We start from the raw sequence: 18,818 nt of genomic DNA, 5'->3' as shown, positions 1-18,818 counted from the left end.
TGCACTCAAATATGCAAGCAGGTAAGACAGATAAAATCATTGCTCCCGCAAGCAGGGTGCTGCTATTAAAAGCAGCTACCTGCTTGTAGGCGCAATGCCGGCTTCCACAAGGTGTGGGGAGCTGGCTAGGATCACGGGGCCTTGAGGCTCTCCCCGCGGTCCTGTTAATTCAGGTAAAGTGTGCCCCCGCCATGCGCAGTGTTGTCCTCAATTACGTCATTACAGATATCATCAGTGATGTTATTAGTTATGTCATTGGTGATGTAATATGTGAGGTCTTGTGTAGTGCATGGTGTGGGCACAAGTTATAGTTAGCTCACTGAACTATAACTGGCGAATTTCAGTGATTTTTCAAGTTTAAAACATAACACCATGGCTAACTTTGTTACCTAACTATAGCATCCTTTTAACCTAAATATGTTTAATGCCTCACTGCCTCCGGCCCACTTACTGACTGAAAAGATTATTTGTAGAGCTCTATAATGACTCTACTATTTGTAAAAACCAAAGGGCCTGCTGTAATGCTCTGCCAAGTGGGAAGGAAATATGTTAGGCCAGAATTGAAAATGCTTACCTGAAATTTGGCTTAATCTTTGACAATGGCCTCGGTAGAAGAAACTTTTGCCTCAGAGAGGACAGAATTTCGGCTTGAATTCCTCTTGATTTCCAAAGGATCTTTTATACTTCTGGCTTCCTCCTGGGGAGTAGCGACTGGGAGAAGGCTGTCTCTGACAAAAACTCTAGGTCCAAATATCCTTTGTACAGAAAACTGCATGTATCAGTAGAGGTGAAAATGGAGACATGACCATCTCCTTGATGAAGGAGTCTTCAAGTAACAGTCTGTTAGCATGTGGGTGCGTCCTTAGCTGGCAAGCTTCCTAACGTAGGATCTATCTTTAATAACAAACAGACTGTTCTGCTTTATCTGAGGCCTAACTGTTGTGGCATTTCCTAACAAGCAAATTGTGCTCTGTGTCCGATCACATGAAATGGTTGGATCAATCTGTAAATAAAATGGTTACTTGATAGAGAACAATCTCGTCAATGAAATGTGGCAATGTGTATTTTGAAACTAAATAGCCTACATTTTTCAACTTGCTCCTATTGTTTCCAAAAAGCAGAACTGCAATTCATAATGAAGGATGCTAAATAGACTGCACTCGCCTGTAAAGTTACCTTACAGTTTGAAATACAACTTACAGAAAGATTGCTTACATGTATCCTCCACCTGTTAAACTTGATATAGTCCATACCAAGCTGGGGGGCAACAGAGGTGTTTAGTGGGGAATTGACTATTTCTTACCATGCACATCAAACAGGGAAGGAATGAGGAGAAAGTTGGTCTTCTGTGTTGGAACAAGTAGAGCTAGGCTTCTTTCTGATGGTGCCTACCAGTAATCTGAGAACATGTGCTAAAAATTAAAGAGTGAACTTTCTACCAAATCCACGCGAGTACCCTGTAGATAAGTTGTAGAAACATGCACAGTGAAATGTTTATTATGGCTTGGATAGTACAATGCAAATAACGCAACTAAGAAAAATAAAAAATACTTGCAATCGTTAAATGACACACGTACACATTTTGCATCCCATTTGCTGCTAACATATGACCGATATGCACTATGAACAGGGCTTCAAGAACGCAAACGGTGATTTCAATGAATTAACCCTTTTTTAGTTGGATTAATAGAAATATTCTCTCCTAAGCCCCCTTTCAAGGAGTTTTCCTTTATAATAATGCTAATAATGCTTTGCCTACCTGTGATCAGAGTATCTCTTGGAATGTCTTCTATGATGCATTTCTCTTCCCTTTCTCCACTGTGGAAATACAGGGCAGACGAGAGAGCACAGCAGCAGCTCAAAAAAAGCGCTTCTAACACAATCTTCATGGCAGTAAGAGCCTTTCAACTTACTGCAGTTCTTTCTTGTGGTTAATGAGCTGCAAAGGAAGTGCGGCCTGCTGACTCCTTCGTTCTGCGCCTGGATTAATGATTACAGTACTCAAATATTGATCTTTGTGAGAATTAACACCTGCACTTGCACATGTGCAACTAATTGCCATATATCTCACGAAGCTGGACGAACCTAAGTGAAGCCTGCGGTGGGAATATATTTGAAAAACAACTATGCTTTGTGTACTCTCCCGTCTTAAATAAGTCCACTAATGTATTTTCCATTTCCTTATTCACTGATCTTCAGCAACCCAAGTACAAGATAAGACAAATAATTGACAACATTTCTTTACCGTTGCATGCATACCAGCTCTTTAGAGGGGTAATTATGTTTCCTGTTTGAGTACAGGGCTGGTTGATTGTAGTAGATTTGGAGAATAATCTATTCGGGATTTGCAAAGGTTTTACACACCGAATTCTGCAAAATAAATCAGTTTGCTGCCGTAAATTTGAAATTCTGCTTCTTAAAATTACGAAATGCGGATTTTTATGAATGCAAATTCTACTTACAACTGAGGAAAATATGTAAGGATGATGGACTTTCTGGAGTCCTAGTTCAGTGGTAATGGTGCAAAAAAGAGATTGATGGGATAGGATCAAGAGGTGGAGGTGCACTCACACAGGTGGAAGTTTGTGGGTATTCGCAAGTATTTTAATTGCTCATGGACACCCTGACACATATAAATTGTGTGTTTCTAGTGTAGGAAATGGTATTCCGTGGCAGAGTATGGGAGGAGTATCTCCATCTGAAAAATGAATGAAAATAACGTAAAAGTTCTAATGCTTCTTTCCCCCACATGTACCCATGAAGAAATATCTACCCTGTGTATATTCTCGGGGATATACAAGAGAGCCACAAGGGGGTAAGTACATTGTGCATCTGATAGAGACTTCTAGTTGCAGATTCCTTACCTTTGAATTTCCCCAGGTGTCAGTCTGGATCTGGAGATTTTTATTCGAGCAGTACCTCTATGTGCTGTCAGGTGGCGTTGGTCGACTACGCAGGCATCGTTGGCGTTGTGTTTGACGTAATGATGTTGCGGTCGTATATAGGCGCCACCCCGGTGCACTGACATCAGTTCTTTTCTTTCCGCGCCAGCCAATGCGCAGATCCAGAGAGAGCTACCTCAGTCACTTTTTGACTACGACAACACTTTTGTCGAATTCTTTTTGACAAGGTCGGGGGTGCGTCGAGGGATTTCCCGCAAGACCGGTTTTAAGCCTTGCGACTCCAGTCACCGAATGATATAGGTGACGGATCCACACCATGTGTGTCTTTGGTGCCTGGAGTGCGATAACGACCCGAAGTCGTGCTCCGAGTGTCGGGCCATGAACCCAAAAGCTTTGAGGGAACGGTCCCTAAAGCTCATGGCGGCCCGACACTCGACTCCGTGGTGCTCACGGTCTTGTTCGAGAGGAAGGTCTCGAGATCGGCCACGGAGTCACTACCACTCTTCGAAGTCATCAGGACATTCGGGTCATAAGAAAAAGAAGTTAAAGAAGGACAAGCCTTCTTCGACTTCACCCCGTCGCTCGAATGATGCGGTGCAGGAAGAGCATCGATGCTCTAGGCCTCCGTCCTCGGAGCCTTCATCTAGGTCGGCCCGCGCTTTCCTGACTTCCCAGGAGCCGGAGCCACCCCTGCCCAGCTCAAAGAGTTTTATGAGGCAATGCACCTCATTTTTGGGCAGACAACCCACCCTCCACGCCCTCTCGCACAGGTGAGTTGGTGGGGGCCCCCTCAGGTATGAAGTCGTCGGCTTCTGCCACAGCTCCGGAGGGCTCCTCTAGATCCAATTGCGGATCCGTCCTGATGCCAATCGTGCCACAGCGACCTTTCCCGGTGTGGCCGCGGGATACCACGCCCCCGGGAATCAGGGAGCCAGCGGGTCACCCTGTCCACCCCAGCCCCCGCTTCAGCCTCCAAACCTTCCTAGTCTGCAGGTACAACATGAGCCAGTAGACAGCAGGATTCGCAATTACCTTCCCCAATGGCAATCCATTACCTCAGACAGGTGGGTTCTCCAGATTGTCTGAAGGGGCTACTCCCTCCCCTTGGAGACTCCTCCTCCAGCCATGCCACCTTCATACAATCTCATATCGTAAGGATCATATGGCACTTCTACGCGAGGAAGTCCAAGCCCTTTTGGCCAAAGGAGCTATAGGGAGGGTTCCATTACCAGAAGTAGGTCGTTGTTGCTATTCCTGCTATTTTCTGGTGCAGAAAAAGAACAAAGGCCTTCGTCCTATATTAGATCTTCGGTCCCTCAACCTCTTCCTCAAGAAGGAGAAGTTCAAAATGTTGACATTGGCTCAGGTCCTATCTGCCCTGGACCACGGAGACTGGATGGCAGCATTGGACTTGTAGACGCATACTTTCACATTCCCGTCTTGCCGGCCCACAGATGTTACCTACAATTTGTGGTAGGTCACAAGCACGTTCAGTTTACAGTGCTTCTTTTTGGCCTTACAAGTGCGCCCCGTGTTCACAAAAGTGATGGTATTGGTGGCAGATCATCTGTGCAGGTTAGGGGTCCCAGTCTTCCCCTACCTCGACGATTGGCTGTTGAAAGCGAACTCACCCCAGACAGTCATCTCCCACCTCCAGACTCCTGCAAGCCTTTTGCATTCGCTGGGGTTCACTATAAATGTGCCGAAGTGACACCTGATTCCTTCTCAGACGCTCCCTTTCATCAGAGCTGTTCTGGATACAGTGCAGTTTTGGGCATTTCAAAAGGCCGGATGGCATATGCAGGCTCAGCCGTGGGACCTGAAGTTCCAGTGGGTGCAGTATCAGGGGAATCTCTCCGACAAGGTCCAGATCTCGGAAGGAACTGCAAGAGACCTGCAGTGGTGGTTAACGAATCAGGATTGGGTCAAAGTCAGATCCCTCTCCTTTCCCCAACCATATCTTACAGTCGTGACAGATGCGTCACTCCTTGGATGGGGTGGCCACATGGGAGAGGCAGAGATCAGAGGCCTCTGGTCTCCGGCAGAAACCGGAACTCCATATCAATCATCTGGGGCTCTGAGCTATTCAACTAGCATTAAAAGCATTCCTTCCCTCTCTCAAAGGGAAAGCAGTGCAGGTGTTCACAGACGACACCACCGCCATGTGGTACTGCAACAAACCAGGCAGAGTGGGGTCGTGTTCCCTTTGTCAAGAGGCTCTTCGCCTCTGGACTTGGCTGGAACATCAGGGCATTTCCCTGGTGGTTCAACACCTGGTGGGCTCCTTGAACATCAGAGCAGACAAACTCAGCCGACGAAGCGTGGTCGATCACGAATGGCGTCTACATCCAGAAGTGGCACAAGGCCTTTTTCTTCAGTGGTGAGAACCTCGGTTGACTTGTTCGCCTCCGTAGAGAACGCGCAATGTCAGCTGTTTTGCGCGTTGGAGTTTCCAAGGCGGCATTCGCTCGGTGACGCTTTTCATCACAAGTGGAATTCACGTCTCCTGTATGCCTTTCCGCCCATACCACTTCTGCCCAGAGTTCTGAAGAAGATCTGTGAAGACCTGGCCCAAGTTATACTGGTGGTTCCGGGTTAGGCACAAAGAGTCTGGTATCCCGAGCTGTTGAGCATGGCCATAGCTCCTCCGATCAGACTGCCTCTTTGGGAAGATATTGTGTCGCAGCAGCAGGGGAGGGTCCTCCATCCGAACCTGTCCACCCTCCTCCTCCTTGCATGGAGATTGAGCAGCGACAGTTGACATCTTTTGACCTCCCTCCTGAAGTCCGTAACGTTATCTTGGCAGCCAGGCTTCCCTCAACCAAAACCGTATACGCCTGTCGCTGGAATAAATTTGTGGCATGGTGCATCGACAAATCTGTCGATCCTCTATCTGTTCCTCTTTCTCTATCCTCCTCTTTATTCTTTCCCTTGCCCAGCAGGGCTCCACCCTGGGCACTCTTAAGGGATATCTTTCTGCTATGTCTGCTTTCTTGAGGTTACCAGATCAGCCTTCTTTATTTAAATCTTCTATTGTTGGGAGATTTCTTAAAGGCCTCCCACATCTTTCCTCCTATCCCATTCATTATGCCCCAATGGGATCTAAACCTTATGTGTGCCCCGTTTAAGCCGCTTCACAACTGCCCTTTACGGCTCTTAACCATCAAGGCTGTCTTTTTAGTTGCCATTACCTTGCCCGCAGAGTAAGTGAGCTCCAGGCTCTTTCATCTAAGCCACCTTTCCTGGCAATACATCCTGACAAAGTGGTACTTCACGCAAGGGCTTCTTTCCTACCTAAAGAAGGGACACCCTTCCATGTCCGACAGTCCATCACCTTGCCTACCTTTTATGCACCCCCACACCCCTCCCATGAAGAGGAAAGACTCCACCGCCTGGACAGAAAAAGAGCATTGGCGTTCTACCTTGATCGTACTAAAGACTTCCGGGTTGACAATCAACTCTTTGTGGGATATGTGGGTGCGAAGAAGAGGAAGGCGGTGCAGAAGAGGACCATTTCTCGATGGGTGCTCCTTGCATCAAAATATGCTACACTCTGGCTAAGAAGCAACTTCCTGAAGGTTTGCGTGCTCACTCCACCAGAGCTACTGCTGCTACCACAGCGCTAGCATGGGGCATTCCAGTCCTGGACATCTATCAGGCAGCGACATGGGCATCTCTACACACTTTTACTAAACACTACTGCCTGGACAGTCATGTCCGCATAGATGGCTACTTTGGTCGTTCAGTCCTACAGGACTTCTTGGTGGATCTTGGTTCGCAGCCCTCCACTGGGGATGGTATTGCTCGGGTATCTATTCAAAGGTAAGGAATCATTAACCAGAAGTCTTTATCAGATATACAAGTTACTTACCTTCGATAACGATATGTCTGGTAGAGGCACATTCTGGTTGTAGATTCCTTACCGACCCACCCATCCTCCCCACACTGTAAACTGATTTCTAGGGACAGGAACTTCCTCTTAAGGGCCCTAGTTTTGGCACACCACTCTGTGTTGTTCATGGCTCTGGACTACTGGCGTGGATAGTCGTGAATAGAAACTGAGGTCAGCACGCCGAGGTGGTGCCTATATACAACCGCAACATCATCACGGTGAACACAATGCCAACGACACCCGTGTAGTCGACCAACGTCACCTGACAGCGCACAGAGGTACTGCTCGAAGAAAAATCTCCAGATCCAGACTGACGCCTGGGGAAATTCAAAGGTAAGGAATCTGCAACTAGAATATGTCTCTACCAGATATATCGTTACCCAAGGTAAGTAAATTGTATGTTACAACTATGATTGGTAGGTGGCATGGGAGCCTGATGGTGGGTGTCAGTAAGTGGGTGCCCCTTAATTCCAGCTCAGAGAACGCAGCGTGATCCAGCTCAAGGGTAATGAATGTATTGCTAAATCTGGTAACCTAGCTAGGTTGCATTCCATGTCAGACAGGGCTTAGTGACTCCCAAGAGGGGTGCAGTTGTCAGTGTTTTTCTCTCATCTTGCTGTGGTTCCTAGCAATTGTAATGCCAGTGCAATGCATGGTGCTCAATCCTGATCCCTGTGTTTGACGGTAATGTGTATGCCATCTGTGATGTTGGTGCTGTAATTGACCCAGTGCTCCCTATCTCACCCCCCCCCCTTTTTTCTTCTGTCATCCTGTCCATGTGTACATTAGCATCATCTGGCGGAAGAGCAGGGGCACCGGCCACAGAGAGAGCTACATCTCACAGGACGTCTGAGGCAGAGTCCGCAGACGCCGAGGGGACCTGTGGGATGGAGGGTGATGGGGACCACCACGGCGGCACAGGAGGTAACAACTCTGACTCTGATAGCTCCTCCGATGGAAGCTCCGTGGTGGTGGCAGACACCTCTGGGACCACCCCAGCTACAGGTACAGCCGCCACCCCTGTACCAACACCACCCTCCCAGTAGCCACTCACCGAGTTGCCCGTGCCCCCTCACCCAGTAGGGTGGGCATCTCCTCTGCCTCAGGCACCTCAGGCCCAGCCCCATGGAGCCCTGCTGCCTTTGAGTGAGGAGGCTATTGACCTCCTCAGATCCATCTCAGTAGGGCAGTCAACAATTGTGTATGTCAGGGGCTAGCATCCCAGATGCAGCCATCCAATGCATTCCTGGAGGGCATTCACGGTGTATTGGCAGCCCAACAGAGATCGTTCCAGGCTGTGATGGCAGCCACTGTCCCTGTTCCTACCGTCCCCCCTCCAACTACCACTTACCAGTCCCAATCTCCTCAACCCCAACCGATCCCATGCACACATACAGACAAGCATGCACCCAAAACATCACACAAGAGTGGCACAAACACAGGTAGCACACTTCAGGCCACAAGCACTCACACAAACAACAGACAGTTGCACACATCCACTGCCTCCACTGTCTCACCCTCCTCCTCCCTCACTGTCACATCCGCACTCACACCTGCATGCACTGCATCAACAGCCACAACCACCATCACCACACCAATCAGCACACACACACCTCACTTGCAGACCCCGCCACAACATCCATCCACACGTCCCCTGTGTCCTCTCCCAACCTGTCTGCCGCCCCTCCTAAGAGACACAAATGCACGCACTCAGACAAACAACAGCCATCCACCTCAAATCACTGCCCATGCACCTGTACCCAAAGTCAGCAGACATACACCTCCAACAACCACTCACTCAATCTCCACTCCCATCCCTCCTCCCTCATCCCGCCCCACTGTCCCTAAGAAGCTTTTCCTTGCCCAACTTGACGTCTTCCCTCCTTCTCCCCCTCGTCCAGCCCTGTAGGAGCAGGGTAACAATGACCCAGCGCAGCACCTCAGCCAAACAGGCCACGGGGACAGTGGCGGCACCTCCTAGTTGTGGAGGCAGGAAAGGAAAGAATCTCCAGCTGGGACACCACAGCCCTCACCTCCAGCTGGGACACCACAGCCCTCACCTCCAGCTGGGACACAGCAGCCCTCACCTCCAGCTGGGACACAGCAGCCCTCACCTCCAGCTGGGACACAGCAGCCCTCACCTCCAGCTTGGACACAGCAGCCCTCACCTCCAGCAGAGGGCATGTAGACCACTCTTCAGGGACTGTTGTACACGGAGCCCCCTCCAGAACCAGTGGGCAAGTCTCCGAACTCATAGACAGTGACCTTGCACTCCCAAGCAAATTGTAATGGGCATGGAGCCCCCTCCAGAACTAGTGGGCAAGTCCCCCACTTCAGCTGAGGTGCCCCCTTCCCCCTGAGGTGCCTGGCCATTCCCAACATGATGCCCTTGCACAGTGTAGTGAGGATTACTTCAGGGAACGAGTTGGGCCTTGGACTGTGCCCTGTGGCCATGTGGGCCTTTTGTACTTTGGACTGGCCATTGACCCTTTTGGAACAGTGAATCATGTATTGTTTGTCATATGGACAATATGGTGGCTGTTTGCATCCAATTACACTATCAGTTCTGGAATCATGTAGTCCTTGCATTATTATGACGTGGTTCCTGTGATATTGGTTTTCCTCTGCAGCTGGTTGTGTGTATAGTGTATATGTGAATGGTGTGAGTTGTGTGTGTGTGTGTGTGTCACTCTCCTTTTCCTCCCTCCCTCCCTTGTGTGCTAGGCGGCTGTACTCACCGTCGTCGTCTTCGTCGGCAGTGGTGTTCCAGGTGGAGCATGACGTAGAAGATCATCGGGAAGACTTGAAGTTCCAGTTCCATGGTGGCGTTGATCTTCTCTGTGTCTCTGATGGTGAGTCTTTCGTCTGTTTGATGGCGTTGGCAGTTTGCAATATCTTAACATGGTGGCCGGTACTTTGTCATCCGCCTGGCTGATGGTAGCTACCGCCGTGGTCAGTGGTCTTAACATCCTGGTGGTTGGTGTGGTACTTTGGCTGTCTATGGGAGTTATCACCGCCATTGTCATAATTTGGTGGTAATTACCGCCAGCCTGTTGGCGGTATTACCACCACTTTAACAGTCACCGCCAATGTCATTATGACCACCTCTGTCACGATTGCTCGCCCGCTCCTAACCTCATCGCTTGGCAGGACCCTTCAAATGCACTCATTGCTGCTTCTGTTGCAACATCTCTCCTGTGCCACCCTCCGAACACCTCACCCTGCATTGCTTGCATGCTCCTCAACACACTATCTCTCTGCAAACACAGCACTGAGGCCTAAGACCTCATTGAGAAACAGTCTTTGAGACATGTCCTCTTTCTCACTGAAACCTGACCCAGCCCATTATCCACCCGTGCCATCGCAGAGGCTGTCCCTCCTGGCTACAAGATCGTCTGCTGAGACAAGTTCCACAAAGTTGGAGGTGATCTCACAATCATCCACAAAGAACCGCAACAGATGAACCAATCGCAGTCATGGGACACATGCACTTCCAACTACATATCAGCCACTCCACGTCCATCCCAGGCACCCTCCCTTATCGACTACCAGGACCCGCACCACCTTCAGTAACCTCCTTACTGACATCATCACTCCCATCGCCATTAGATCCAATGACTTCCTACTGCTCGGAGATGTCAACATTCATCTCGATGACCCAACGTACCGCAAAGCCACCGACCTCCTAGAGAGCCTCAACAACATAGGACTCACACAGCTCATACAAGGCCCAACTCCCATCACTGCGCACAACCTTGACCCAGTCTTCACAGCCAGCAAAAAGGTTCCCTTCAGCCACCTCAGTCAGCTCACATGGACGGACCGCTCCATTGTACACTTCTACATAAACACACCCTACTCCAGCAAATCAAAGTCAGCCATCACCTTCAGCTACAACTAGAACAACATAACAGAAGCTGTCTGGGCCCATACTGTGAGATCTAACTATACTCACAAGCGACCTACGGAACAACCTATCCACTTTCAACAACTAGATCTCATACTACACCAATACCTTAGTGTTTAGAAGTTCAGGCATACAATAACTCACACTCAAGCGTGCTGGTACAAGGAAGACCTAAGACCGGAAGACTTAAGAAACTCCAAGCATTACTGTAAACAACTAGAAAGAATATGGAAAACCAGCTGAGACAACACCTACAAATCTGCACTCAGAAGGTGCCACACCCACATCAGAGACACCAGGAAAGCTGCTCTTGTGCTCAGACTAGAATCCTGTCCCAACTCCAGTAAAGAACTTTTCAACATTGTGAAAGAATTCCCCAGTCCAACAGCAGCCTCCTATACCATCATCCCCTCACAGGTCCTCTGTGACAATCTTTCTAACCTTTTTCCACAACAAAATACTCAAGATCTACACCAACTTCGCATCCCAACCCATGCAGAAGACATCATCAGGCAACCCCCCCCATTATCACCAAGAGCACCCACCTTCTCATGAACTGAAGCCCTCGCACCACAGATGACTCTGGCAAAATCATGCAGATCATCCACTCAGGGCCCTCCACAGGCTCCTGCCCCCACCACATGTAAATCCTGGGAAGCACACTGATCAGCGCCACCCTCACCACATCCTCAACTCCTCCATCCTCAGCAGAAACAGCAGAAGTCACAGCTCTCCTGAAGAAACCCTTGGCCAATCCAAAAGATCTCAGCAACTGCAGATCCATCCACTCCTTCCTTCACCTACAAAAGTCCTGGAGAAAGATGTCAACAAGCAGCCCTTTGACCATCTTGAACAGAACCACCTCCTGGACTCCACCTGGTCAGGGTTCCGCAGCAACCACAGCACTGAAACTGCTCTCCTTGCAGCAACAGATGACATCCGATCCATCATGGACAGAGGACAAACTGGCGTTGTCATCCTGCTTGACCTCTTGGTGGCCATCAACACCGTCTCCGATGGCACTCTAATCACCATACTCCAGGACTCAGGAATTCAAGGGTCAACTCAGAGTTGGATAGCCTCTTTCCTCTCCAACAGGACTCAATGAGGCAGACTCTCCACTTTCACCTCTGAACACAAAAAGCTCATCTGTGGAGTCCCTCAGGGCTCCTCCCTCAGCCCTAACCTGTTTAACATGTACATGACACCTCATACCCATAACTTAAGAGCCCATAGCATCAACATTGTCTCCTACGCCGGCGACACTCAACTCATCCTCTCTCTCACTGACATGAACACCACCACCAGAATCAATTTTACCTCCTGCATGTCCAGTGTGGCCAATTGGATGCGTGAGGACTGCCTTAAACTCAACACGGACAAAACGGAGATCTTGATTTTCAGAAGCAGGAGCTTCCCTTAGGATTCCTCCTGGTGGGCACCTGACTAAGGTTCCACACCCACCCCACAGACCACACCAGAAACCTCTGCATTATCCTTGACAGCAAACTTTCAATGAACATACAGGTCAACACCATGATTGCATCCTGCTGCCTTATCCATAGAATGTGCGCATACTGGGGGGTGCTGGTCGGCCCCCTCTGTGCTGTGAGATAGCATTCGGCTCCTTTAAGGGAGCTGAGTGCTATCTCGTAGCACTGTTCCTGACGGTCTAACCAGCGGGAATGCTCAGTTTCAATGTTCACACCGATCAGACCGTCAGGAACATTGTAATAGGGCAGGGCGGATGCCACCACCCTGGCGGTTGCATCTTGCCCGCGAGTTTGGCAGTACCGCAGTGGGAACGCCAAATTCCTTAATGAGGCTGTAAGATTCTTAGTAAGGAAGTGGAGATGCGGGCATATCCCTGAAAACAAATTAAAATGGAGTAATGTCAATAGATTATATAAAAATGACCATTATCTTGACTAAAGCAACATTTTAGTCAGAGAATATTGTAAAGGCATTTAATATTTCATAGGGTCTATTTTCTATGGTTAAAGATCTACGAACCCCCCTCAAACCAGAAAGTAGGTATAGGCTCAGAATATGAAGAGATAGATTATTTATGTCAGAAAAAAAAAGAAAACACAAACGTCTTTGGCATCTGAGAGACACTAAGGGGGTCATTACTACATTGGCGGTAAAAGCCACTTACCGCCGTGCAGAATTCCACCAAAACACCACCGCCGCTGCGGAATTCCGCCACAGCTATTATGACACACATCTCAGAATCCGCCGAAACTCAGACACCCACACAAGTCCGCCACACCAGTGATAAACTGGCGAAAACAAACCCCCCACCGTCACGCCAACAGAAACACGCCCATGCTATCACGACCCACGAATCCACGTGGCGGTCTTTCAAACGCGGTATTCCATTGGCGGTATACACCGCTGCGCTCAAAATACACACACATCTCCAAAACACCGCCACATTGGACAATTCGAAATACACACACCTGATACACATACACACACCACTCCCACACACCCAACACAATATAAAACACACACCCACATCACCCACACACCCCTACGACCACAAGTCACGACCGAAGGCAGGAGAGACAGAGAGCACAGCAACTGAGAACCCCACCACACAGAGGCACACAACACCATCACCCATACAACATTACACGCACAATACACCACACACCACTACACATTACCACACACATCAACACTGACACCACCCCACACATCACCCAAACCACCCCATGTCACGCCAAAGACACCCCCGGTTTTCCGAGGAGGAGCTCAGGGTCATGGTGGAGGAAATCCTACGGGTAGAGCCACAGCTATTTGGCTCACAGGTGCAGTACACATCCATAGCCAGGAAGATGGAGCTATGGCGCAGAATAGTCGACAGGGTCAACGCAGTCGGACAGCATCCAAGAAATCGGGAGGACATCAGGAAGAGGTGGAACGACCTACGGGGGAAGGTGCGTTCAGTGGTCTCCAGGCACAACATTGCGGTTCAGCGGACTGGCGGTGGACCCCCACATCCTCCCCCACAACTAACAACATGGGAGGAGCAAGTCTTGACCATCATGCATCCAGAGGGCCTCGGAGGAGTCGGTGGAGGAATGGACACTGGTAAGTCAAATCTTCACTATCATATCCCCCACCCTACCTGCATGCTATCACACCCCCCCACTCTCACCCCCTCCCCTATCACTCAAACTCCTCACATATGTACTAATAACACAAACCACACATCCCAACACCAAACCCTGCATGACACAACTAAGCATGGTCACCCCTCACCAAAGCATGCTCACTGCACATACCCATAACAACCCCCTAACCATCATCACACAAACCCACACACAGGAATGCTTCCACTGGGGTACACGCACACCCACCCATTGCACACCATTACACACACACATGCAATAATCATGCTCTTATATCCCTGCAGGACCACTAAGGAACGTCACCACACAGGAGGGTCCAGACATCTCCACCCCACCCACAGAAGAGGCCCACAGTGACGACAGCAGCTCTGCCCTCCTGGATCCTGATGACCAGCCCGGACCATCGTGGGCCTCGGGACAGTCGGTTCCCCTTGCACAGGCACAGCCCAACACTGACCTTCCACCCTCTGGTAACACCAGCACAGCACCCACCCAGCGGGCCCATACCTCCGTACCCAGGACACGTCAATCAGTGGTGTGTCCACCACTACAGGAAACCCAGGATAACCACCACCCCAACAACAACAGGGACCTAGGGACAGTGGTAGTGGGCACACGGTCCAGGGGACGGAGGCACAGGAACACAGGGGAACTGGGAGGGCTGCTGTGCGACAGGGGCGGACAGGCCAAGGGAACCCACTCTCCACGAGACCCTCTCCTCCATCATGGGAGCATACCACCACTCCCAGGAGACGATGGCGACGGTCCTGGCCAAGTTTCATGAGACCCAGCGCCTGCAGGACGAACAGTATTTGGGGTTCAGGGAGGAACTCAGGACCATCAGCTCCACCCTGGGCACCATCGTAGCGGTGCTGAAGGACATACAGCAGACCATGAGGGTCACCGTGGCACTCCAAGGGGCCCCTGACACTAGCCTGGACGATGAACTGCCCACCACCTCCGCCTGCACTAGTGGACAGGACGCCCCGCCACAGGACCACCACACCAGCACCCCCTGCAGACGGACAACCACCACGCAAGCGGTCCCTGAGATCCAGGAACAGGACAGAGCAAGATGGCAAGACCCCTGCCAGGAAATGAGACCACCCTGAATTGTCCTCCCACTGTCCCACTTTGTTACCCTGTCCATACTTAAACTGCCCCAGCTCCACTTCCTATGCCCATATGGGCAGTGCACATGTGTGACCAATAGACTGGACTCTGCCATGGACATTCCTCCACCGTCCCCCATCACCATTTTCCAACCCCCCTCCATTTTTGAGCACTTAAATAAACACCTGTGAAGCACAAAACAATCTGGAGTCAGTCTGTGATTTGGTAAATTTGTATTATCAATAACAGTGTCAAAATGCGTTCTCAATTGTAAAGCCAACATACCTTTGTCACACATCACAAGTCCTTGAAGGATGCAAGCAGATGACACACGTCGGTAACCACACCTGTGAAACCGTGATAGAAATGTACAACTCAGTGACCAAATACTGCTATTAAATGACAGACAGGATAGAGGTAGAAGTGTGAAAGTGAATGTAATGGTAAAAAACAATGTTCTCACCTGTGTGTCACTGGAAATATTGCTGTATGACTGACTCCCTGTTGTCTATGTCTTCTTCCTCAGCTTCATCCTCATCACTGTCCACAGGCTCCACAGCTGCCACAACACCGCCATCTGGACCATCTTCCTGCAGAAAAGGCACCTGGCGTCGCAAAGCAAGATTGTGAAGCATCGAGCAGGCGATGATGATCTGGCACACCTTCTTTGGTGAGTAGAATAGGGAACCACCTGTCATATGGAGGCACCTGAACCTGGCCTTCAGGAGGCCGAAGGTGCGTTCGATCACCCTCCTAGTCTGCCCATGGGCCTCATTGTAGCGTTCCTCTGCCCTAGTCCTGGGATTCCTCACTGGGGTCAATAGCCATGACAGGTTGGGGTAACCAGAGCCCCCTAATAGCCACACACGGTGCCTCTGGAGTTGACCCAACATATAAGGGATGCTGCTATTCCGCAGGATGTAGGCGTCATGCACTGAGCCAGGGAACATAGCATTTACCTGCGAGATGTACTGGTCTGCCAAACATACCATCTGTACATTCATCGAATGCTAACTCTTCCGGTTCCTGTACACCTGTTTACTCCTGTGGGGGGGGACCAGAGCTACATGGGTCCCATCAATAGCACCTATGATGTTAGGGATATGTCCAAGGGCATAGAAGTCACCTTTCACTGTGGGCAAATCCTCCACCTCAGGGAAAATGATGTATCTCCTTACGTGTTTCAGCAGGGCAGACAACACTCTGGACAACACGTTGGAAAACATAGGCTGGGACATCCCTGATGCCATGGCCACTGTTGTCTGAAAAGACCCACTAGCAAGGAAATGGAGCACTGACAGCACCTGCACTTGAGGGGGATTCCAGTGGGATGGCGGATTGGTGACATCAGGTCTGGCTCCAACTGGGTACATAGTTCCTGGATAGTGGCACGGTCAAACCTGTAGGTGTTGATTAAATGTCGCTCCTCCATTGTCAACAGGTCCACCAGCGGTCGGTACACCAGAGGATTCCGCCATCTTCTCAAATGTCCCAGCTGACGGTGCCTAGGAAGGACAACAGCGACCACAGAGTCAACAAATTCCCAGGAATGTAACCACAGCTACACAGAACACGACACCAAACACAAAACTGTTCCTGTATGTGTGTTGAGTGTAGGCCTAGCTATGTGTGACGCAGTAGTAAATGAAGCCATGTGGGCCCCTGAAATGGCGGCTGCCTGACCTCTAAACTGGGACAATGGGAATGTGAGTAACTGCGCTGGCATTGTACACCGTCGCGGTAGGCGGTCGTAGCCCGCGGCGCAATGCTGCATTGGTTAACATTGGACCCTATGGGTCCCAGGAGCCAATGATGAAGTGCGCCGGCGGTGATGATACGCACCGCCGCGGACGTGACCGCCATTTTCTATCTGTTCAATCACTCGATACCTGATCTTTGACAGGAGAGGACACTGCAAGTGCTGCTGTGACCTCGGTCTGGAAGAGACAATGGCTGCTGCGTCTGGGGAAAGGGCCCCTGCCTTCACTGCTCAGGAGTTGGAGAAGCTAGTAGATGGGGTCCTCCCCCAGTACACGCTACTCTACGATCCTCCAGACCAACAGATAAGTACACAGGGAGCACGTTGTATGGGCTATGCCTGGGTGGAGACGGCTGGTTGTAAGAGGGAAGGTGGCAGAGTGCAGGGAACATGAAGGACTGTGAATGCATGTGCCACATGGCAAGGGTAGGGATGGGGGCCACTCACATCGACGGTGCAGTTGGTAATGACATCTCTTCTTCCCCTGTGTATGTCATGTAGGTCAGCGCCCACCAGAAGGAGGACATTTGGCGTGCCATCGCCAAGGACGTCCGGACCCTGGGGGTCCACCAGAGACGGGGCACCCACTGCCGGAAAAGATGGGAGGACATTCGCCGCTTGAGCAAGAAGACAGCGGAGGCTCAGCTGGGGATGGCCTCCCAACGTGGGAGGGGTGCCCGTCGCACCATGACCCCCCTGATGTTCCGGATCCTGGCGGTGGCCTACCCGGAGATGGATGGGCGCTTGAGGGCATCACAGCAGACACAAGGGGGTGAGTACAACATCATTCTGGGAACTTGGCGCGCAGTTGAGGTGTCTGGGTGTGGGAGGAGGGCTGTGGGTGTACCTATGCCCTGCAGAAATACGTAGGCTAGGCCCCTCCGTAATGCAGGGCATGTGGCACTCCACCCCACCTCAGTAGTGGGCCAAGTACAGGTATAGATGCCCCTGTGGCATCCATGTGTGCAGATGTCAACCATAGCCATGTAGGCCTTATCCCAGGAATTCCAACTGTAGAGGCCCAGAGCACGGCGTAGTGCAGGGGGCTGCTGTGTCTGTATTGTCTGCCAACGCTAGCGGTAAGCTATGCACTCAACCTGTCTTTCTTCTGTCGTCCCCTCCCCCTTTTTGTGCTCTCCCTGTTTTTGTGTGCATCAGCATCATCAGGCGGAGGTACAGTGGCACCGGAGCACGAGGGAGCTGCATCCCACATGGCCATGGAGGGCCACACCACGGACTCAGAATGCACCAGTGGGACGGAGGGCGAGGGGAGCTTCACGTCGGTCACCGGATCACCAACCAGCGACACGGACTCGTCCGCCGGTGGGAGCTCACTTGTGGTGGCGGCAACATCTGTGCCCCCCACTTCTACAGGTACAGCCGCCACCTCCCCTACCAGCACCGCCCTCCCAGCAGCCCCTCAGCGTTCGCCCCGTGCCCACTCACTCAGGAGGGTGGGCATCACCTTCGCCCCAGGCACCTAGGGCCCTGCCCCAGTCAACCCTGCTGCCCTCAGTGAGGAGGCCATTGACCTCCTCAGGTCACTCACTGTTGGGCAGTCTACCATTGTGAATGCCATCCAGGGTGTAGAAAGGGAGTTGCAACACACTAATGCATTCCTGGAGGGCATTCATTCTGGTCAGGCTGCCCATCATCGAACACTGCAATCTCTGGCCTCAGCACTGATGGCAGCCATTGTCCCTGTCTCTAGCCTCCCCCTTCCAACTTCCTCCACCCAGACCCAATCCCCTGTACTCCAGCCTGTCCCAAGCACACCATCAGACAAGCATGCATACACCTCAACACCCAAAAGTAGCTCAGGCAAACATAGGCACCACACAACCCACAGGCACACACGCAAGCATCACACACATGCAGACACAGCAACATCCACTGCCTCCACTGTGTCCCCCTCCTCGTCTTCTCCCTCCACCCTCCCAGTATCGTCTACATTCTCACCTGCATGCACTACATCTACAGGCACTAGGACTCGCACCAGAACACCCAGCACCACAACCCGCTCACCTGCACTCACCACCCCCTCTCCCATTTACACGTCCCCTGTGTCCTCTCCCAGTGTGTCTGTGACGCCCCCTCCCAAAGT

The 18,818-nt window shown here is 50.9% G+C and overlaps 1 protein-coding gene across 1 annotated transcript in view; it reads right to left on the bottom strand.

Annotated features, from left to right (window-relative positions):
* LOC138249941 (transmembrane emp24 domain-containing protein 11-like) overlaps window positions 1-1,930 on the bottom strand; it is a 163,389-nt gene extending 161,459 nt beyond the window's left edge. Inside the window, exon 1 of the mRNA XM_069204198.1 lies at window positions 1,760-1,930. Within this exon, the coding sequence (XP_069060299.1) occupies window positions 1,760-1,889 (130 nt within the window). The 5' untranslated portion in view covers window positions 1,890-1,930. The remainder of the gene's footprint in view (window positions 1-1,759) is intronic.
* Between the last annotated feature and the right edge of the window lie 16,888 nt (window positions 1,931-18,818).

This window comes from Pleurodeles waltl, chromosome 1_2 (assembly GCF_031143425.1).
Source record: "Pleurodeles waltl isolate 20211129_DDA chromosome 1_2, aPleWal1.hap1.20221129, whole genome shotgun sequence".
In the NCBI taxonomy this organism is placed as follows: Eukaryota; Metazoa; Chordata; class Amphibia; order Caudata; family Salamandridae; genus Pleurodeles; species Pleurodeles waltl.
Note: the sequence above shows the minus strand (reverse complement) of the source record. Positions and strands in the feature narration are given on the sequence as shown.